The sequence below is a fragment of the Podarcis gaigeae genome, assembly GCF_964106915.1.
Source record: "Podarcis gaigeae genome assembly, chromosome: 16".
Taxonomy (NCBI): domain Eukaryota; kingdom Metazoa; phylum Chordata; class Lepidosauria; order Squamata; family Lacertidae; genus Podarcis; species Podarcis gaigeae.
In genome coordinates, this window is record NC_139693.1 from 8,063,121 (window position 1) to 8,086,020 (window position 22,900).

The 22,900-nt window shown below is 48.2% G+C and overlaps 1 protein-coding gene across 1 annotated transcript in view; it reads right to left on the reverse strand.

Annotated features, from left to right (window-relative positions):
* Nucleotides 1-8,681: 8,681 nt before the first annotated feature.
* NPR1 (natriuretic peptide receptor 1) overlaps nucleotides 8,682-22,900 on the reverse strand; it is a 64,724-nt gene continuing 50,505 nt past the window's right edge. The window contains exons 14-23 of the mRNA XM_083715591.1: nucleotides 20,175-20,334; nucleotides 18,410-18,565; nucleotides 16,954-17,122; nucleotides 14,821-14,967; nucleotides 13,622-13,745; nucleotides 11,787-11,855; nucleotides 11,176-11,350; nucleotides 9,943-10,041; nucleotides 9,529-9,620; nucleotides 8,682-9,318 (exon numbers count right to left, since the gene is read on the reverse strand). Of these exons, the coding sequence (XP_083571717.1) occupies nucleotides 9,256-9,318; nucleotides 9,529-9,620; nucleotides 9,943-10,041; nucleotides 11,176-11,350; nucleotides 11,787-11,855; nucleotides 13,622-13,745; nucleotides 14,821-14,967; nucleotides 16,954-17,122; nucleotides 18,410-18,565; nucleotides 20,175-20,334 (1,254 nt within the window). The 3' untranslated portion in view covers nucleotides 8,682-9,255. The remainder of the gene's footprint in view (nucleotides 9,319-9,528; nucleotides 9,621-9,942; nucleotides 10,042-11,175; nucleotides 11,351-11,786; nucleotides 11,856-13,621; nucleotides 13,746-14,820; nucleotides 14,968-16,953; nucleotides 17,123-18,409; nucleotides 18,566-20,174; nucleotides 20,335-22,900) is intronic.

A 22,900-nucleotide genomic window follows, 5' to 3' on the forward strand; every position in this document is an offset into this window, starting at 1 on the left:
TCTTGCGCAGGCGCAATGGTAGCTCGCCCTCAGCGGCCCTCCTCCCGCTCTTGCTTCTGGACGGGCTTCGAGCAGCGAGGCGCTCACCCCGTCGCAGTGCTCCCTCGCGCATGCGCCCTCCGCATCTTGAGTCGGCGGCTTGGTTTTCCCGCGCTGTCCGGCGAAGGCCCCTCCCTCCCCGCCTCTTCCTCTGAGGGCGCCCGTTGGGCCTCGTCGTCCTCCTTGGCCTGTTTTATAAGTACTCCAAAGTAACGCCCCACGAACACAAAGAGTGCCGTGCGTGCTTACTCCCGAGTAAGTTGCGCTCGGAGGTCACAGGTGTGAGGAAACGTTTGGCCGCCTGGTTGTTTCTCAACTACAACTCCCATCAGCCCCCGCGAGCGTGACCAATGGCAAGGGATGATGGGAGATGTAGTTCTGCGACGCCTGGAGGGTCAAAGTTTCTCCACACCTGACAGTTGACATCTTTTTATTTTATTTATTTCACAGTATTCACATCCTGCCTGATTCTTTAAAAAAAAAAAAACCAACACACACACCTCAAAGTGGTTTGCAGAAAGAATAAAACAATAAAATTATAATAAAAACATTCAGAAAATTAAAAACCAGCAATGAGCTAAAAACAACACATTACCATTGCAGATCTTTAGGTAGGCTTGTGCTTGCCTAAACAAAAATGTTTTTTGCAGGTACCGAAAAGAATACAGTGAAGTTGCCTGCCTGGTGTCAATAGGGAGTTCCAAAGTGTAGACTCCACCACACTAAAAGACTGGATTCTTACCGATGCAGAATAGGTATGTGGAACAATGCCAGTTGCACCGATTGAAGAGGTCAAGTGGGCAGGGGGGCCACCAGTGGCGCATTGGAAGATGGCCGACAATAACATCTCTCTGACCCATACGTGGTAATTATTATTATTATTATTATTAATAATAATAATAATAATAATAATAATAATAATAATATCTTTATTGTCATTGCCCCCTCTCAGGGACAATGAAATTTACTTGGCTGCTCCATCCACCCAGGTAGGGCACTCCACACAAAATCAGAACAACTATAAGAGGCGATTCTTCGCACAGCTCTTGTTTATTCAGAGGCCAGAACTGAACTGAACTGAAGGGTTCAGCCAGCCTGCTTATATAGAGCTCCACTACAACGCAACAGTAACAACTTTCTGTAACTATCCAATCACTGAACGTCACTTTCAATTCCTTATTTGCATATGTGGACCTGAGTGAAAACTATCGACAGTATCCCCTTGCTGGCCCAGGGTGAGAACTTCAGTACATAACAGGCATGCCATGGGGCAAGGCGATCTTGCAAGTTGTAAAGGGGTTTGTGTACTAATGGTAACACCTTGAACTTGCCCCGGTTGCAGAACACCAAGCAGTGCAGATCTCTGAGCAGAAGTTTTAGATCCTGACAAGGTTCTTCGCTCCGGTCAGCAATCATGCCACAGCATTCTGCCCTACCTGCAGCTTCCGTATCAAGCACAAGGGAAGCCCCACATAGAGCGCATTGCAATAATCCAGTCTTGAAGCAACCATAATTTAATAGCAACAAAAAATATATACTGTATATAGCTCAGAGACAGCTTCTGGTTATAGGCGTATAATGCAGATTTTCATCATCACAATTTTTCAAAGCAAACTAACAAATGGTGTACTAACTTACCATGAAATGTGGTGTGACTTTCTTACAGATCTCATTATATTAAAGAAAGTACATAATGTAACTACGTACTGAATACAGACAACAATGGCAATAATGGGCAATCATCACGCCTTGTTCCTCTTTAAATTTTGGTGGCATACACTAGAATCACAGAATTGTAGAGCTGAGAGTCATCTATTTCAAACCCCTGCAATGCTCTTAGCTGAAGAATCCCTGACAGGTGAGCATCCGAACTCTGTTTAAAAACCTCCAAGGAAGGAGATTCCACTCTTCACAGCTGAACAGCTCTAACCTTCAGAAAGTTCTTGCCAACATTTAGTCGGAATCTCCATCCTTGCCATTTGAATCCATTGATTTGAGTTCTACTCTCTGGAGCAGCTGAAAGCAAGCTTGCTCCACCATCCATGTGACAGATCTTCATATATCTGAAGTTAGCCATTGTATCATTTCATAGTCTTCTCCAGGCCAGAACACCGTGTTGGAATAAAACAAGCATTTCAACCCATTTTTCAAAAGCACCTCCTAAATATTCTTGGTTAAAAAAAATCTGATTCTGTCAAAGGCTTTCTCTGCACCTAAAAAGAGGAAGATTAGACGGTCCCCACCACCCCATTCTGGGCATATCTCAATACAATCTGTAGCTTTCCTGACATGCTGATCGTCGTTTTCCGTTCCTTATAAAGCCTTTTGGTCTCGTTCTACATATCTCTGGGTTTATTTAGCCTCTTTGCTAATATAGCGCTCCATATTTCTGCATCCCGGTTTACTGGGGAGATTAGCCTATGAGGCCGTGGGATTGTCATAACTTTTCCTGCCTTTGAAAGCACCTTTGTGCCTCTGACCACAACATGGGCAGTTTTCCCAATTCGCAAGGACTCATTTATCATTCTCACATAGCATGCTATAATTTTGTCTGAGACCGTTATATAAAACTTGGCCGCCACCCCTGATTGACATATTTCTGTCTCAGATTCAAACCACATTCGTGGCTTAAAAGCCAAACAGAAAACGAGATGTCGAAAAGCGAGGTGTTTCCTTCAAGGAGCTCCAAGTGTATATACCCTTCCTCTTTTATCTTCACAACAATCCTTTAAGAGAGTTTAGGAGTGCCTTTGTGCCTGGGTTTCATACAGGCATCTGGTTGGACGCAGTGAGATGTTGGTCACTAGATGATCCAGAAAGCTCTTCCAAAGTTCGTAAGATGGGCCCAAGGCCTCACACAATCAGCTTCATGAGATGAGTAGGAATTTGAACACAGGCCTGCCAAGTTCTTAGTCCAACACACTATCCACTTAACATATCTGCAGATCAACCTTCCCCAACCTGGTACCCTCCAGATGTTAAGAACACAGGAAGAGCTTGCTGGGTCAGACCAACGGCTCATCTAAGAAGAAGAAGAAGAAGAAGAAGAAGAAGAAGAAGAAGAAGAGGAGGAGGAGGAGGAGGAGGAGGAGGAGGAGTTTGGATTTGATATCCCGCTTTATCACTACCCTAAGGAGTCTCAAAGCGGCTAACATTCTCCTTTCCCTTCCTGCCCCACAACAAACACTCTGTGAGGTGAGTGGGGCTGAGAGACTTCAGAGAAGTGCGACTGGCCCAAGGTCACCCAGCAGCTGCATGTGGAGGAGCGGGGAAGCGAACCCGGTTCACCAGATTACGAGTCCACCGCTCTGAACCACTACACCACACTGGCTCTCTACTGTAGTCCATCCTCCTGTTCTCACAGATACCTTTCGTAAACTCATAATCAGGACCCAAGCACAAGAGCGCTCTCCCTTCCTGTGGTTTCCGGCAAGTGGTTTTCAGAAGCACTGCTGCCCTCAACCGTGGAAGCTGCTACTATTGGCTACTAGTAGCTGTTGATAGCCTTCTCTCTGTGTTTGTCCAATCCACTTTTTGTCTAAAACCACCCAACCTTGGAGGGTTGATAGGAAATAACAACAACAACAACAACTATTATTATTGTTTATTTATACCCCGCCCATCTGGCCAGGCCTCCCCAGCCACTCTGGGTGGCTTCCAACAAAATATTAAAATACAGTAATGCCTCAAACATTAAAAGCTTCCCTGAACAGGGCTGCCTTCAGATGTCTTCTAAAAGTCTGGTAGTTGTTGTTCTCTTTGACATCTGGTGGGAGGACGTTCCACAGGGCGGGTGCCACCACCGAGAAGGCCCTCTGCCTGGTTCCCTGTAACTTGGCTTCTCGCAGTGAGGGAACTGCCAGAAGGCCCTCGGCGCTGGACCTCAGTGTCAGGGCAGAACGATGGGGGGTGGAGACTCTCCTTCAGATATACTAGACTACTTGCTGTGCTTTAAAAGAGAACTCTATGAAAATGATGCATAGATGGTATTTAACCCCTGATAAATTATCTAGAGTGTATAAGAAGGTTCCTAATAACTGCTGGAATTGCAAACAAATGGGTGGCTCTTTTTCTCCACATGTTGGTGGACTTGTAAGAAAGCAAGGGTATTTTGGGAAACGATATATGATGAGATAAAAAAAAGATATTTGACGTGACTATACAAAAGACAAAATGCAAAACAACCCTGAAGCTTTTCTGCTAGGGATTATAGGGACAGAAGTTCCAAAGAAAAGATGGTTAAGTTGTTTATGTATGTAACTACAGCAGCTAGGATTCTTTACGTTCAGAAATGGAAAGGTGAAGAAGCTCCCCCAAAGAATGGATAAGTGATGGGTTGTGCTGAATCAGCAAAGTTAACTGCTAAAATAAGAGAGCGTAATGAGGATTGTTTCATTGAAGAATGGAAATGCTTTAAAGAGGGACGTGGGTGGCGCTGTAGGTTAAACCACAGAGCCTAGGACTTGCCAATCAGAAGGTCGACGGTTCGAATCCCCGCGACGGGGTGAGCTCCCATTGCTCGGTCCCTGCTCCTGCCAACCTAGCAGTTCGAAAGCACGTCAAATGCCAGTAGATAAATAGGTACTGCTCCAGCAGGAAGGTAAACGGCGTTTCCGTGCGCTGCTCTGGTTTGCCAGAAGCGGCTTAGTCATGCTGGCCACATGACCCGGAAGCTGTACAGTAAAGCGAGATGAGCGCCGCAACCCCAGAGTCGGCCACGACTGGACCTAATGGTCAGGGGTCCCTTTACCTTTAACTTTAAACAAATGCTATGATATGGTGAATTCGCGAGCAGGGTTTGAACTATAACCAACAGAAAGAATGAGAGATTACCGAGTTACGATTATGATATGAAAGGAGAAAAAGATCGTAGATGGGATGGGAAGATGAAAATAAAAAATAATTAGAATAAAATAAAACCAACCTGGCGCCCATCGCAGCCTCCTGTGGAAGCGAGTTCCATAGCTTATGCACTGTGTGAAGAAGCCCTTTATCTGATCTCAATGATCTCAAATTCAATTTTGTTCGCACAACACACATACACACACACATATTTACACAGAAAGTCCAAAACAGTTCCTTCCGAGCAATTTAAAAAATATATCTAATAATGCAATCTCATGCATGTCTACTTGTGTTCAATTGGGCTTAAGCAATATTATGCACCATATAATTCACATGCTATTTTTTATAAAGTGCTGTAGGACTCTTGATTGTTTACACAGGAAAACTGAAGCAAGTGCTCCATCAAAATAAAATATTGGTCTTTTCCTTTCCAAGCTGCCTGTGTCGTTTTCACGCTCCTCGCTCGTGACTCATGGTTCTAAGGTATCAACCGTTCTTTCCGCGTACGAAGGGGAAATAAATTTGATGCAAGACACTAAGTCGTATGATTGTGAGCAGCCCAGAGGAAATGAGAGGCCGATCTGTTAATTACCCTTTCCTCGTAGCCACATCCGGCTTTTTTTCTCCTTGAGGCAAGGCAGGAGATTAAAAGAATTTTTTAAATAAAAAAAAACGTAGTTCCCTGCCATGCACACCGTACGATGGGATGACTGACGTAAAATATGTTAGGGTCTCGAGTGATGAAACGCTTTGTACATATAGATCTGGCACGGGCGATGCAGGAATCTTGAGATTGGATCTCCTGACATTTTTTTTAAATTTTGTTGTTGTGCTTCTAAAGCAGCACCAAGGGAATGGAAATCAGGAGTACAGGAAGAACAAGCCAGATGACTGGTCCACCTTTCCCTACAATCATTTATTTTGCTATTGTACGTGTGCGGCTGCAGTTTCAATTCCCTCCGATGCTCCTGATGTCTTTGGAGGTCATTGTAGGAACTTGAAATGCCAGGAAGTCCCACCTTCCCAGTGTTGCTCAGAGTACTGGGCTGATTTTTAAAAGAAAGAAAAAGAAAAAGAGAGTACCCCCAGGCCAGTCTTCAGTGGTGAGCCCTGACAGTTATCCCAAGATGCCTGGGGCCAACACCAGTTCTGGTTTCCAGTTCATGTCTTGGCAGTCCCCGGGAGTGGAGAGGGCGCTTCCTTTCTGTGTGAAATTTGGGAGACTTTGCTCCCAAATTCCCACAAACACCTGCTTTTTCAGAGTGTTGTTTAGTAGTAAGGCCAGAATGCATTCCCTGGGGCCCAGCTCCTGCAGTTCCTTCCAGTAATAATAATAATAATAATAATAGTAGTTTATTATTTGTACCCTGCCCATCTGGCTGGGTTTCCCCAGCCACTCTGGGCGGCTTCCAACAAAGATGAAAGATACACTAAAATGTCACATATTAAAAACTTCCCTGAACAGGGCTGCCTTCAGATGTCTTCTGAATGTCGGGTAGATGTTTATCGCTTTGACATCCAGAAGGAGGTGAAGCCGGAGAACAGGAACTCACAAAGAGACCAAACAGGTTGCTTCACCGAAAGGGCTCACGTTAGCCTTTATTTACGTTATTCAGGTGGCAGACTCACAATCCCCCCCCCCGCCGCGGTCCCGTTTGCACATGACCAGTGGAGAGGATGGATTTCATGCTGACCAGTTAGTTCATAAAGGGCTGAACTACACAATAGGTTGAATCCGTTATCACAATCATAGGCAGCTGCGTCATTGGTTTTGTAAAACGGCGGGCGTGGCGAGGAGTGGGGTGGAAGTAGCTTCCCCAAACATCATAGCCCTGATGAACTCTCTCTCTTTCTAAATGGTCATTGCTAGGGATGGAAGCTGGTACAGTGGTGCCCCGCAAGACGAATGCCTCGCTAAACGAAAAACCCGCAAGACGAAAGGGTTTTCCGATTTTTTAGCGGCTTCGCAAGACGAACTTCCCTATGGGCTTGCTTCGCAAGACGAAAGCCCATAGGGAAATCTCCAGGGACAGTGGGGAAGCGCAGCGCGCCTTCTCCTCTGTTCCCGGACCTGTCCTAAGGCTTGAGGTGGGAGGTCCGGGAACAGAGGGGAAGGCGCGAAGGGCTTCTCCTCTGTTCCCGGGGCTTGCGGTGGGAGGAGGGTTTTTCCTCCCCACCGCCAACATTCAGAAGAGCATTCTGAATGTTGGCGGTGGGGAGGAAAGCCCTCCTCCCACTGCAAGCCTTCAGGACAGGTCCGGGAACAGAGGGGAAGGTGCGCAGCGCTTCTCCTCTGTTCCCGGGGCTTGCGGTGGGAGGAGGGTTTTTCCTCCCCACCGCCAACATTCAGAACAGCATTCTGAATGTTGGCGGTGGGGAGGAAAGCCCTCCTCCCACTGCAAGCCTTCAGGACAGGTCCGGGAACAGAGGGGAAGGTGCGCAGCGCTTCTCCTCTGTTCCCGGGGCTTGCGGTGGGAGGAGGGTTTTTCCTCCCCACCGCCAACATTCAGAACAGCATTCTGAATGTTGGCGGTGGGGAGGAAAGCCCTCCTCCCACCGCAAGCCTTCAGGACAGGTCCGGGAACAGAGGGGAAGGTGCGCAGCCTGCTGCCCCGCGCGAGGGGCGCTCTTAAGCAGAGCGCCCCTCGCGCGGGGCCGACATTCGCCGCTTGGAGAGCCCTGCGGGGAAGTCCTGCAGGGTTCCCCAAGCTGCGAATGTCTGCGCCGCGCGAGGGGCGCTCTGCTTAAGAGCGCCCCTCGCGCGGGGCAGCAGGCTGCTATCCGCAGCTTGGAGAGCCCTGCGGGGAAGTCCTGCAGGGCTCCCCAAGCTGCGAATGTCTGCCCCTCGCGCGGGGCAGCAGCCTGCTATCCGCAGCTTGGAGAGCCCTCTGGACCTCTTCTGAAGGCGGGTGGGGGGCAAAAGTCTTTGTCCCCCCTGCCTGCCTTCCCGGGGGATTTTAAAATGCTGGCGGGCGGCAGCGCTGCCGCCCGCCAGCATTTTAAGATCGCCCCGGACAGCGGAGAAGTCCTCCGCTGTCCCGGGGTTTTTAAAATGCTGGCGGGCGGCAGCGAAGGCTTCGCTGCCGCCCGCCAGCATTTTAAAATCGCCCCAGGACAGCGGAGAAGTCTCCGCTGTCCCGGGAAGGGGGGGGGGAAGCAAAGACTTTCGCCCCCCACCCGCCTTCAGAAGAGGTCGGGGGACAGACTGTCCCCAAACCTGGTCTGAAGGCGGTTTCCATAGGAACGCATTGATTGATTTTCAATGCATTCCTACGGGAAACCGTGCTTCGCAAGACGAAAAACTCGCAAGACGAAAAGACTTGCGGAACGAATTAATTTCGTCTTGCGAGGCACCACTGTATTTGTGTCAACAACAGCTTTTCCTCCAACGCAAAGGGCATCTGGAAGGTGATGTTTTTTTGCCATAATGTGCGTGCACAAAGGGTTAAGCCAAAAAACAAAACAACCCTCCCCTCGTTTCTCTCCCCATCTCTGCTTTTCATAACTTGCTTAACATAACTCGCTCCAGAAACCATACCTCCCTATCTCTCTCTCAACACATGCACACAAACGCCCCATTTTAACAATATAGTCTATTTTCACTCCCAGCGATATGCGAGGTAGCAATAACAAGTGCCTCTGAGCATGTGCAGAGCGCCATTCCCCCTCCGCAACAAAGTCATCACAACCAGATTATATGTATCCGGGGGTGCGGGAGGCAAAGAGATCAACATCAGAGGAAGGACTTTCAATACAGTTCTACAGATCACATCTTGTTATTCAGGGAAGGCAGAGAGTGACGCATACATTCATTTTATTATAAAGCTAGAGCTTTTTTCAGGGGGCGGGGTGTGAAATCAGCAGCGGGTCATATACAGGCACGAGGTCTTGCGAGATGCTCAGACGTCCTTGCTCCAGATGCCAAGTTCACAAAGGAGTGTCAGATGTCCGACCAGCTTACACAGAGGGAGGGCCTGGTGCAGTTTGTTGAGTCTACCAGGCATCGTGAAGGACCCCAACTATGTCTGGTTGACGTGGTCAACAGGGAGCTGACGTGAAACAGGGAAAAAGGAGACAGGGGACACACATTCGTAGCGATGGCTGCTCCAGGCCACAGGTGTCCAGTCTTTGGGGGCTCAGAGCTGGGTCAGAGCAGCTGACCTGCTCAAAAGGCCCGAGGTGGAGAAGGGTGGGAGTGCTCCAAGGGAGTAGGGTCCTGGGGGCTCAGTCCGGGATTCCCCTGACCCCCGGAGGGTGCCCTGAAAAAAGAGGGTCTTTGGTGGCAGGGCAGAGACGACGGATGTACCCGCCTTCAGGAAAGCAGGAGGATTAGGAGATCTCCTGGGAATCCCGGAGGAAGGCCGCAACTCTTCAGCCCCTTGTACTGCTCACACGCTCCCCCAACAGCCAGTAGGTCCGGAGTTTGCCCTTCCCCTGGAGAGATGAGACAGGAGGGCTGTTCAGACATCAGACACCAAACCCACCACGATGTCCCCACCTGCCGTCCCAGGGCAAAGAACAGAAATCTGGTGCATAGATACACTCAGTGGCGGCTGGTACCCGTTTAGGCTATCTTGGGGTACCCGGACTGGTCTCCAGCTTTAAAGACGAAAAGGCAAAGGTTAACTTTGCCAAGTTCCTCACCTTCATCTCCACATCCCCACGGAGCTCCAGATCAAAGCACCCAAACTCCTCCAGGATGGACTTGGTGGTTCCTGACAAGTGGATCTTCAGAGCTGGAAGGTGCAGACAGAAATTAGCAGGTTTGCACTCACATGTATGCCAAACCTTTGCATACATGTGAGGTGGGGAGGGCCTCTTTTAAAGCCGTCCCAGTCGGCGTCCAGCACCGCATGAGTAAGTTCCAAAGTTTCACTGTGACAGCGTATCGGTGAGGGAAATAAGGTGAGGTGGGAAGCTGTGTGCAGCATCTCAAAATCCAAATTCAGAACACCCAGTTGTGTGACGGGGCGGGGGCTAGATGGTGAAAAGGATCTGGCCCGTGAAGCCATCAAAGGTCGCCTGCCCTTGCCCACCCCACCCAAAATAGCAGCTCACCTTCCCCGTTGGACTCCATGCGGGAGGCTGTGTTGACTGTGTCCCCAAAGAGACAGTAGCGAGGCATCTTCAGACCCACAACTCCAGCACAGACAGGGCCTTGGGGAGCAAAACACAGCAGTCATTGGGGATGGGGTGGGATGAAGACACATGAGTGTGGAGCTTTTCAGCTCCCATCCAGTGATGGCTAGTGCCCATTAAGACTGGTGGGGCAGAAGAGCCCAATAGCAGAAGGAACCAGAGCCAATGACAGGCATCTTCTTCCCTGCTGAGTTCTACACTGAGACTGAGGAAGAGGAAGCTGCCCCCCCGCCCCCTAGACTGGCTGTTAGGCAGAAAGGCAGGCAGCTGGAGGCAGGCTGAGCCTGGTGGGGCACTGCCCCCTCACCCAAATGGGTCAGCCTCAGCCGCTCCCACCACTTTCCCCTGAATTGCCAGGATCAGGCCCTCTCCGCCCTGGAAATCAGTTTGTGCAGACCTAACGACAAAACCATGTGAACCATGCTTCTGACTGTAAACGTGGAAGGCAAATCTGAACTGTAGATTGCGCAAACCATGGTTCATCAAACCGGGCTACATCCTAACCAGCCCACTGACAACTGAGCCAGCCTTTGATTCGCTCATACAGTCGTACCTTGGTTTTCAAACGGGATCCGTTCTGGAAGTCCGTTCAACTTCCGAAAACGTTCGAAAACCAAGGCACGGCTTCCAATTGGCTGCAGGAGATTCCTGCTGCACTCAATCAGAAGCTGCAGAAGCAACAGCGGATGTTCAGGTTCCAAAAAACATTTGCAAACCAGAACGCTCATTTTTTGCAGCGTTCAGGAGCCAAAATGTACGAGTACCAAGGTGTTCGACAACCAAGGTACGACTGTATATCATTTTTGTTAAAAACGCAAAATGAAGTATTCCATTGCAATTCCAGTTTCTCTCTTCCCAAAGGAACACATTCCCAAGATCAGGGTGAAGCAACACCTCCAAGTGTGAATGTAAAGCCAAACACTGCCTAAACCGTGGTTTGCAAACCACTTTCAGATCCCGTTGTTTTTTTTAACCGTCTGTTCTCAAAACCATGGCTTATCAAATCACAGCACTACATCAGACATCACAACAAACCATGGTTTGTTTGTTTTTGCCTAAGCCATCTCAGCTTTGAAGCAAGCATGGCTGTCCTGCCCGTGACCAAGGTGTCTTAAAGGAGTCCCTCTTTTCACACTCCCCCTCATTTCTCACCGCTGTGGATCCCGATTCGCAGTTTGAGCTGCTGGTCCGGCCGATGGCGAATCTTGAAGTTGCGGACAGTCTCAAGAAGCGCCAGCGACATGCGGGAAATCTCACGGGCATGCAGCCGTCCGTTGCGCACCGGGAGGCCCGACACAACCATGTATGCATCGCCGATGGTCTCCACCTGGGCAGACATGGCAGAGAGAGGGATTCATGGAAGGGACGAGCATTTCTGTGCACTCAACACAGATCAAATGCCCCCTCCTGTAGGTCAGTCACCTGATCCGCTGACTTCATGGCCAAGCCCATTTGCTTATCCCCTCCCTGCCCAATTACTCTCCCTGCCCCGCAGTGGCATGTGGGCTAGTCCCCTAGATGTTCCCAGCAAAGTAGAGTATTACAGTATAAAAGCCTAACGCCTCCTTACCAAGGCCCAGGAAGCTTCTGCCTGGTTTAGAGAGGCATGATGCTCACATGAATGACATCATGATGTCCGTTCCCACTCCACAGTCTTCCTCACAAGCTGGTGCCTCTAGCCCTAACCATTCCCCTACGAAAAATTTCACTGCACGCCACTGCTGCCCCGCAACCTCAAGCTGGCCAGGCCAAGAACCTCTCACCTTGTAGACATCAAAGTTATCAATGATGGCATCAAAGCAGGTGTACAAGTCGTTGAGCAAAGCGACAACCTGTGAATCGGAAGTAAAAGGGGATTGATCTTAATGACAGGGCTGGGTCTACATTGTGCTAAGGGCGGAGGGAGGTGGGATAAAAGATTCTCGATTCTGCAGCTTCAAATGAAGTATGATTTTACATGCCCTGCTTGGGGCCTTCCCACAGGAGTCTGGTTGGCCACTGTGGCTATGGACACACCATATCTTTAAAGGATGTAGCTTCCCCCTAAGAATTCTGGGAACTGTAGTTTACTCCTCAAAGAGCTATAATTCCAAGCCCTCTAAACAAACAGTTCCCAGGATTCTTTTAGAGGGATGCCGGTGATTGAATCTGTTTTCAATAGGGATGGGCAACTGTCCGTTTCGGTTCCTCTCCGTTTCTGAAATTTTCAGTCACCCCAGATTACCTGAACATTTGTTCCCCTCCTGCTCAACCCAGTCACCTCCATGACATGCTCGTCTCCCCGGTGATTGGTGCCTCCCAGTGCTTCGCTGTTTTGGTCACCCACCGTCCTTTCCCTTGTTACCTCCGTGAGCTAACCGCCGTTGTCCTGGTTACCTGAGTTGCCGCAGCACCTGTGAGGGCAAGGCTCGGTAGCCGTTGATTACCTAATTGATTCCCTCTCTGCCTACCGAGGGATGAGGCTGGGGCCAAAAGTGCAGAAAGGCAGGAGGTCCTGTTGTGTTGATCAAGCGAGGGCAGGAGACCAGGCTCCTAGTACTTCTACAAGGCCTAGCTGAGGGATGGGGAACTCCCCCCCAAAAAAATTCAGTGCTGCATCCAGCAGAAGGTAACCCCCCCATCCCAAACTGCCATGATCTTCTCTCTCCCCATCTCATTCCCTCTTTTCTGCCACCCCTCTCCCCTCCCTGTCTCCTCACCCAGTGGACTGATGCATTTGTTTCTCACCCCACCCCACCCCTTCCCACTGCCCCCACCCTGCATGCTGCCCCCACCCACATGAAATTAGGCCAAGGGCAAATGCCACCCTCAGACCTCAGGTCGCCTATCCAGTCTGGACACTCCACACTTCTGGGGAATCCCAGGTGCTGATGTTGCATCCCATTCTGTGAACAGGCACCCAAGGGCAGGCCATCAGCTCAGCCTAACAGTTTCAGAGTTTGAAACCCAGGGTCCCTGACAGGATACCAGTAACTAGGTAATGCGGGGATGGGGGGTGGGTAGTTTAATTCAGTTCATACTTCAAGGTGAACCTACCTAACTCCCACTTTCTCAAACAGTACACAAACCGAAACAAAGCCATCCTTTGAGTCACTCTCACACTTCTGAATTTTGCAAGCACTGTGTATGAAAAGGCATACACTCTCTTATGGCCAGAGTGTTGAGTAACTTAGTGTGACAGAAAAGAAAAGAAAAGAAAAGAAAAGAGAAAAGAAAAAGAAACATTTGATTGAGAGGGATGAAATTGGGTGGCAACACTTCTTAAAGGGGCATACTCTTGGCAGGTAGTAGCAGGCCCCTTTTTATTTTTTATTCTGTCATCATAAGATTATATTGAAGCTTTTTCATAATACAATACAATAAAAAAAAATATTCTAAATGAAAAACAAAACAAAAAAGAAAAAGAAAATGCAAAGTCCTCTCTCACTCTCTATACCGGTATATGTTAAAAAAAATGCAGATTGATGTGGAAATGGGGAGAATAAAATTGAAGACTGGAAAAATGAGGATTGGAAAAGAACTGTTGTCCCTATTAGAAACACCTTCTCCTGTTCTCGGTGCCACAACTGCAACCACTGCCTTGGTCAAACCCATTTACCTGCATGGGGGTGCTCTCTGCCGACAGGGCAGTGAAGCCCACGATGTCGCTGAAATAGATGGTGACGCTGTCAAATGCCTCTGCTTGCACCGTCTCCCCGCGTTTCAGCTGCTCCGCCACTGAGCTGCACCAGAGGGAAAGTAATGCACATCACTGCATTTCCACATACCGATTGATTAACCACAATTAGGAGTGAAGGCAGACCTGATTCATTTTGTGTCCACTGGAGAAGTGGGGCTCACGGTATAGCTATTGCATATACAGGCCTTCTTTTGCAGATTAGGCTCAGAGCAGGGACCTGTGCAGAACATGAGTTATTTTTGTTTAGGGCACAGACCGGACTGTTTTGCTGGCCTTTGTTATCAGTCACGAAGGAAACCTGCTCCCACAACATTTTTTAAATTGCTGGGCTGTGTGGAGTGCTGATTGGATGGGCCATGCAGAGCGCTGATTGGCTGGGCCCTTGTGGTAGGCAAAGAACGGAGCCAGGCTGCACAGTGTGCTGATTGGCTGGGCCCTTGGGGAAGGCAGGAAACAGCTCGGCTGTGCAGAGCGCTGATTGGCTGGGCCCTTGTGGTAGGCAAAGAACGGAGCCAGGCTGCACAGTGTGCTGATTGGCTGGGCCCTTGGGGAAGGCAGGAAACAGCTCGGCTGTGCAGAGCGCTGATTGGCTGGGCCCTTGTGGTAGGCAAAGAACGGAGCCAGGCTGCACAGTGTGCTGATTGGCTGGGCCCTTGGGGAAGGCAGGAAACAGCTTGGCTGTGCAGAGCGCTGATTGGCTGGGCCCTTGTGGTAGGCAAAGAACGGAGCCAGGCTGCACAGTGTGCTGATTGGCTGGGCCCTTGGGGAAGGCAGGAAACAGCTTGGCTGTGCAGAGCGCTGATTGGCTGGGCCCTTGTGGTAGGCAAAGAACGGAGCCAGGCTGCACAGTGTGCTGATTGGCTGGGCCCTTGGGGAAGGCAGGAAACAGCTCAGCTGTGCAGAGCGCTGATTGGCTGGGCCCTTGTGGTAGGCAAAGAACGGAGCCAGGCTGCACAGTGTGCTGATTGGCTGGGCCCTTGGGGAAGGCAGGAAACAGCTCGGCTGTGCAGAGCGCTGATTGGCTGGGCCCTTGTGTATACCACTTCTGAACATGCATGCTCCACAGAAGGAGCATGGCTAACAGATACTGGTAGGGGATTGGTGTGGGGCAGACTTACTGGGGCAGAATCTGGTAGAGCAGGGCCTCTGCCTTGCGCTTCTCCTCCAGGTAGGCCTGTGTGCGCTCCTCCACCAGCTCCTCCAGGTTGTTGGCGTACTGCTCCATGCGTGACAATAATGTATCCAAGAGGTTGCAGCTGTTGCCCCTGCCACACAGACAGTCAAAGATTAAAGCAACCGAGATTCTAGGCCGCCGCCACCTCTGCCAAGGATATTCCGGGGGGCCCTTCTCTGCATTTCCAGCTTTCATTTAGAAGAAAACACAAACCAAAGTTTCTAGTCCCTCTGTTTTGCGGAGGCAGGATCCTACACCCTAAGAAGCAAACCAACTCCTGCCTCCCAGTTTTCTGACCAATGGGTCAGTCAGTTTCCACATATACATCCCCAAACCTCTCTCCATCCTTCAGCTAAGCAGAAGCACTCAAGGAGGGTGCAAAGCAGGGATGCCGGGAGGCGTGGTCTGGGGAGAGGGGGTGTGGCATACAGACAGTTCTGAGGGCTATAGAGGATTGGAAGGACACATTTGGCCCCAGAGGTCCCGGCCCTTGCTGGAAGGAGGAGGGGGACATTTTGGGTAGCATCCAATGCTAATTCCATTCAGAGTAAGCCCACAGAAATTAAAGGGCTTTCATTTCAATGAGTCCACTCTGAGTAGTACTAGCATCAGCTACAACCCTTCACTGTTGTACGTTTCCCAGTACGTTTCCGAGCACAATTCAAAGTGTTGGTGCTGACCTTTAAAGCCCTGAATGGCCTCGGTCCTGTATATCTGAAGGAGCGTCTCCACCCCCATCGTTCAGCCTGGACACTGAGGTCCAGCTCCGAGAGCCTTCTGGCGGTTCCCTCACTGCGAGAGGCCAAGTTACAGGGAACCAGGCAGAGGGCCTTCTCAGTAGTGGCGCCCGCCCTGTGGAACGCCCTCCCATCAGATGTCAAAGCGATAAACATCTACCTGACATTCAGAAGACATCTGAAGGCAGCCCTGTTCAGGGAAGTTTTTAATATGTGATATTTTAGTGTATCTTTCATCTTTGTTGGAAGCCGCCCAGAGTGGTTGGGGAAACCCAGCCAGATGGGCGGGGTACAAATAATAAATAATAATTATTATTATTATTATTATTATTATTATTATTATTATTATTATTATTATTTTGTGATAGGAATTTTATGGTCTTAGATATATGGTAATGTTCATAAGTGTACCAACCAAGCACGTACATAGATCAGCACAGGAAGACCAACCTGGAACCATTTTGATTCCTAAACTGAGTAAATGTTTTCTCTACAAGATCAAAGTGGGAAACCTCCCCATTGTCTCTTTCCTCACAAATCCTGTCTTAAGGGGACATTTAAGATATGAATAGGGTGTGAGCCTGTGACCTGGCCCAGGAATTAAGTATTTATCATTACAAAAGACTGGCCAGGCTACCCAGGCAATCCAATCAAGTAACCTGCCAGACAGGAGATAAACAATGACAGGAGAAAAACAACATTCAAATTTCTGTTTTAAGACCGCCTTTTCTGTGATGTAGGTGTGATGTATCTGAGGGGTGGTCTTAGGTTACACCCCTTCTGTGGTGTATGTATGATGTTTCTGGGGGTGGTCTTGATCTACAAGGTGGCAATTTCAAAAGTCTTTATAAGGCCTTGCATGCCATTTTTCTGGGTTCCTCCTCTCTCCTGCAGGTGAGGGGAGCACCCTGTTGCAACAGATCAATAAAGATCAAGCTTACTAGCTGCTTTGCTTCTCAATATTCTCTGGTTGGCCTCTGTTATTCTCTCCTACCAATAGGGAACCTATGTAAGGACTCTATATGGGCTCTTGGATACCCCATAAGGGGGAAAAGGGCAATTTTTGTTTACAACACTGTTCTCAGAGATTGCTGAGGGCCGCAGGAAATCAGGTCAAGGGCCGCATGCTGCATACTCTCGCCATAAGCCCCTCCTTCACATTTCCAGGTAAATGCTCTGATGTTCGTGCTGCGTCTTCCAGCTTTCATCAGGGTGGAATGATGAATTTAATCACATGGCTCCTTTCTGAAAAGGCGCCTGTGCATATTGGGGTGAAAACAGGTAACGACAGCCGCCTGTCAGGTGCTGCTTGTGGGGAGGGATGCAGTGAGGGCGCGTACCTGTCAAATTTCCGCAGCATGCCTTTGATGTGGTGGAAGTCGGGGCGTTCCTGGGGGTCTTCGGCCCAGCACCGCTGCATCAGTAAGACCACCTCCTCGAGGTTGGATGGCAAGTTCACCGAGGGGCGGAAGGGGGGGCGCTCGCTGCTCTTTACTCGCTCGATAATTTCTGAAAACGGCACACGGGCAGGGGAGACGGGTTCCGAAAAGAAATTATAGCCAGGGGACATGTGCATGGGTAAGAAAGAGACATTTTAATGTGGCAACACCTGCACTTTGGAATTCCCTGCCTATTGTTACCAGACAAGCTCCCTTCACTGCATTCTTCACTGCCTGCTGAAAACGTTTTTGTTTAGACAAGCCTACCAAGATCTTCAGAAAATTGATGCAAGCTTTCACATATTGTTATTTTAAGATTTAATGTTTTACTGTGTTTTTATATATGCTGGAAGACGCCCCCGGCGGCTGGGGCAACCAAGTCGGATGGGCAGTGTACAAATTATCATCATCATCATCATCATTATTATTATGAGTGCTTTTTTCTGGGGGGGATGCAGGGGTATGCATACCCCTAAACATTTTGTGGATCTTTCTACTTTTGCCCATTTACTGTATTTATTTTTCCTGATTTAAGCTATAAAATGGTGATTTTCTTGAGTCAAATTGAGAGTACTCCTAAACATTTTAAAGGAAAAAAGCACTGATTACTACTACTATTACTTTTGAAAGTCTTAGGTAAAGGGACCCCTGACCATTAGGTCCAGTCGCGGATGACTCTGGGGTTGCAGCGCTCATCTCACTTTACTGGCCGAGGGAGCCGGCGTACAGCTTCCGGGTCATGTGGCCAGCATGACTAAGCTGCTTCTGGTGAACCAGAGCAGCGCACGGAAACACTGTTTACCTTCCCGCCAGAGTGGTACCTATTTATCTACTTGTACTACGTGCTTTCGAACTGCTAGGTTGGCAGGAGCTTGGACCGAGCAACGGGAGCTCACCCCATCATGGGGATTTGAACCACCGACCTTCTGATTGGCAAGTCCTAGGCTCTGTGGTTTAACCCACAGCGCCACCCGCGTCCCTTGAAAGTCTCAAATTATGGCTAATTTTTCTTACTGGTGATTTTGTTGTTTCATCTTTCTTTATAATGTATATATTGCTTGATTGAAAGAAACAACCCTCGACATTTTATGAAGCAAATACACTGGAAAGGTGTGTAAAACAACTTCTTTACCAGTTGCGCAGGGGAAGCTGTGGAGGAATGCGGCTGGATCCCAAAAGTCAGAGGTGTGGGGAACCTGCGGCCCTCCAGAGGTTGCTGAACAACAGCTGCCATCAACACATTGGCCATGCTTGCAAGGGCTGATGGGAATTGGAGTCCAATGACATCTGGAGGTTCCTGCACCTTGGCAGTGACCTGGAGGAGAAACTGGCATTTTCCGTTCACCCAATTTCTTACCTTTGGGGCTCAGATCCATGCCTTCCACGTAGAAGACGCTGTTCCGCAGGGCAATCTCCTGCAGGATAATCCCGAAGCTGTAGACATCGCCTTTCTGGGTGCCCAGGAATGGGTTCGACTCCATGCGCAGGAGTTCGGGGGCCGTCCAGAGTTTCTCTGGGGGGAAAGGGGGTGGGAAGAAGCAGAGTCAAGCAGGGCAAGGGAGCGGGAGTCACTCGCTATCATCTTGACCTGGAAGGAGACCCATGGTGGGCCTGGGGAGGCCAAAGGCCACAGGCCTTTGAGCCAGGACAGTTACTAAAGGTCACACGGCTTTTCAAGCATCAGAAGCTATGGGCTAAATCCTTCTCAGCACAGACCCACTGAAGTTAATGCACCAGTTTCCAAGGGGCTAGTAACACTGCATACAAATTGCAGGATCACCTTATGCCATATGTGTCCACTCAACCACGTGGAACTGTTACAGGCAACACACTTGTAAGAAATCAATCTTTTAGAGACCAGGGAGAAGAGTTGGTGGAAGAAGAATGTTAGAAAGGAATGTTAGAAAGGTGTTGGAATGAAGTTACATGTCTTTAGCAGAAATGTTATAAAGAATTAAGTATAATAGATTGTAATTGGATTAAAGGAAAAAATAATGTTAGAATTGGTTAAGTTAAATGATAGGACAGTAGTTTGAGGAAGATGGAAAGGATGTGCTGAAACAATTAATCGAAGTGGAATACAAAAAAAGGGAGGTATGAGGAGGTCGCTGAAACAAGTAAAAGAAAGTTAGTAACATTGAAAGTATAGGTTGTGTGTTTTTTGTCTTTTCTTTTTTAAATTGTTTTTGTTTTATTTTTGTTATGTAATATTTTTGTTTTTGTATTGTATTGTATTGTATGGTTTTGTTATGTTTAATTCTTTTTCTTTTTCCTTTCTGTAACTTTCAAAATTTTAATAAATATTATTTTTTAAAAAAGAAAAAAAATCAATCTTTTACTGCGGCGCCACCTGCACTTTGGAACTCTGCCTATTGACATCATGCAGGGACCTTCTTTGCCTTACTAATTTTGGTACCTACTTAAAAGCTCACACCCTCCAACATTTCTCTGATGAAAATAGGGACTTCCTATTCAACAACAACAGCAAAACAATTTTATTATTAATATCCCATCCATCTGACTGGGTTGCCCCAGCCACTCTGAGCAGCTTCCAACATACAGTATATAAAAACATGACAAAACATTAAAAAACTTCTCTATACAGGGGTGCCTCAAACGTCTTCTAAAGGTTGTACAGTTACTTGTCTCCTTGGCTCATAGGTCACATAACTCCATACCCTCCAACATTTCACTGATGTAAATAGGAACATCTTAAGGAAAAGTGGGACATTCCAGGATCAAATCAGAAACCAGGACAGCTTCTGTAAATCTGGGACTGTCCCTGGAAAATAGGGAAGCTTGGAGGGTCTGAAATCATTTTAATGTTAGGGTTGGCCTATCCAGGCTTACAGAATGCCAATGTGCATTTTTAATCTCTTCTTAGCTTACTGATGACTTTAAAAGTTAATTGTTTAGCTATTGCTTGATAATTACCCCAGACGCTTTTAAAATTCCTGTTTTTATGTTTCCTTCTTAAAAACCGCTTTGATCTCCCCTCCCAGCCCCACCCCCCACACTTACAATCAAGTGATATCTGCATTTTGTTAATAAAAATAAGAATTTCATAAACCCTAACCCCCCACACCTGACCCCTCCCCTCCCTTCCCAGCCGTATCCCTCACTGGCAAACAGCGCGTGGGAATCATCCGTCTCGGGCGCCTGACGGAAGCTCTCCAGCCCATAGTCCGTGATCTTCAACACGAAGCGACTGTCCACCACGCAGTTGGAGGACTTCAGGTTGCCATGGTAGCTTATCACGCTGTTGTGGAGGAAAAGCATCCCCTGGTTGGAGGAATAGGGGGGGAAACATTGGAGTGGAGGGAGAGAGAGAGGTCTAAGAGCCCTGAGGCTTGCTTGGGGCAGCAGGCCCACTCTGCTAAGTACAGTGGTACCTCGTGTTAAGTACTTAATTCGTTCCGGAGGTCCGTTCTTAACCTGAAACTGTTCTTAACCTGAAGCACCACTTTAGCTAATGGGGCCTTGCGCTGCCGCCGCACTGCCAGAGGACAATTTCTGTTCTCATCCTGAAGCAAAGTTCTTAACCCAAGGTACTATTTCTGGGTTAGCGGAGTCTGTAACCTGAAGCGTATGTAACCTGAAGCGTATGTAACCCAAGGCACCACTGTATGAGGAGTGCAGATGAAATATACTCAGAGTCGCAAAGTGATTTCATGCTCTTTATTCAGCTCATAGTGGTGAGGAGGAATGAATGAATGTCCCCTCAAAGTATCTGCTTTATATACATTATTTACACAATGGGCTGCACATGATTGGCTAATTCTGGAATTCTACTGTAAGCCAATCAGGTTGTGTATTCACTTATATCTGGAGCATGATTGGGTGGTTCCTGCCAACCAATCAGACTGCTGCATTGTTCTAGGACCAATCAGACTGCTGCATTCTGAATCCTATTGTTCTAGGACCAATCAGACTGCTGCAATTTGGATCCTACTGTTCTAGGACCAATCAGACTGCTACAGTTTGGATCCTATTCAACTCAGTACATAACAGCAGATCTTGCATGGGCATTTTGTGTTACACTGATTTAAAATCATAGAATAGTAGAGATGGAAGGGACCATGGGGGTTATCTAGTTCAACCTCCTGCAATGAAAGAATCTTTCACTCAACATGGAGCTCAAACCCACAACCCTGGGATTAAGAATCTCATGCTCTACAGACTGATCTATTTTGCGACTGAGCTATGTCTTCTACCTTCAGTCCGAAATCTAGGGACGGGCAAATCCATCACTTTCCCTTTCTCTCTTTTCTTCATCTTTTCCAGTCTTAAATTCTCCACATTTCTGCATCAGTTTGCAAAGTGTCTCTTAATGGAAACTCCTCGGCCTTTCAATGCAAATGCATCCTAACGTACACAGATTTGTAAGCAGTTTCCCCTGTTTTACACACTTTTCTTGCAAAACAACTTCCCTCGATATGATGCACTTCTGTATTTTATTCTCTCTAATATGTGCATAGTATTTATAATCTGCCTTTCTCTCAAGCTGGGTGGCTTACATTTAAAAACAACATTATAACATGCAAGGTAATAAAAACAAACTAGTTAAGAGAATAATTGCAATACATCAGAAGACATTTAGACCCAGCAAGTAAAATGCAATTTGCCCTGACAGCAACCCAGTGATCAGCATCATCTGCTCCAGAGTTTCCAAAATCCTGTCTGGACATTAAGGTCTTATCCTGCCGGTGGAAGGCTAACACAGAGAGAGCCTGCCTGACTATCTTGGGAGGCAATTCCACAATATGGGAACAGCCACACAGAAAAGACTGCTTCCCATATATGCATTTTCCTACGCTTTGCTTGGAGAACTGGACTGCAATATTTTGTAGGAAAGTTGTGCTTTGGCTCAGAAAAAGTGTGAATTAAGTAGGTTCTCCTTTGAATCTAAACTGAAACATTCTCCATCTCTACTCCCCTGTTGCTGTTGGTATACAATTACCACCATCCCCAGCTGGGTTAGCTCTAGTGGCGGCTGGTCCATTAGGGTCAACTGCCCCACCGACCTCTGCCTTCAGCCAGCCCTGCCCCCCCCAGCCCCCTCCTTACTTGCTACCTGTCTATGGGGGTGGCCCTGCCTCTCAGCTTCCTCCTTATTCTCAATCTTGCCCCTTGTAGAACTCAGCAGGGAGGAAGAGGATGGGGACAATACTAGAATTAGTTGGCTCTGTCTCTCATTCATTGCTCTGGCGCCACCTACTGTTGGCCTCCCTGCCTTCTGCCCTACCAGTCGCAATAGGTATTCTTTCGCTATTTTTCTACTGAAAAACAGCTCCCCACAGATACTGCAACCCTCCCTGAGAAAAAGGTATGGTGATCTGTAGGTTTCCCCCAGTACAGAAAACGAGATTTGGAGAGTCCGTATGTTTGCAGGATGAGTGTGTGTGTGTGTGTGAATTTTAGATCAGGGAAATGGAATGGGGAGAACGGGTTCAACCCCTGCTCCCTCCCTTGCCCCACAGCAGGAGGGTCTGCGTTCAACTTAAAAATAGAAAGCTTGGGAAATCACGGATTTCCTCCATTTCGTGACATTTTGGCCCTTTGGTCTGGTGCAGAGATAGCCGCTAGTAACCTCCCTCACGTTCAGAGGCAGGATGAGTACCAGATGTTGAGGGGAAAGGACAACGGAAGGCTTCGCACGCCAGCTTCCCATTCCCCTTGCAGAGCTACAATTCCCAGAGTGGCTTAACCATCAACCCCTCTTCACGGGAAACGCTGGGGATTGTAGCTCTGTGAGGGGAATGGGAGTCTCCTGGCAGCTCTCAGCATCATTAGTGTATGGCGGTTCCCATAATTCCTTGCAGGGGAGCCATGACCGTTCAAAATAGTC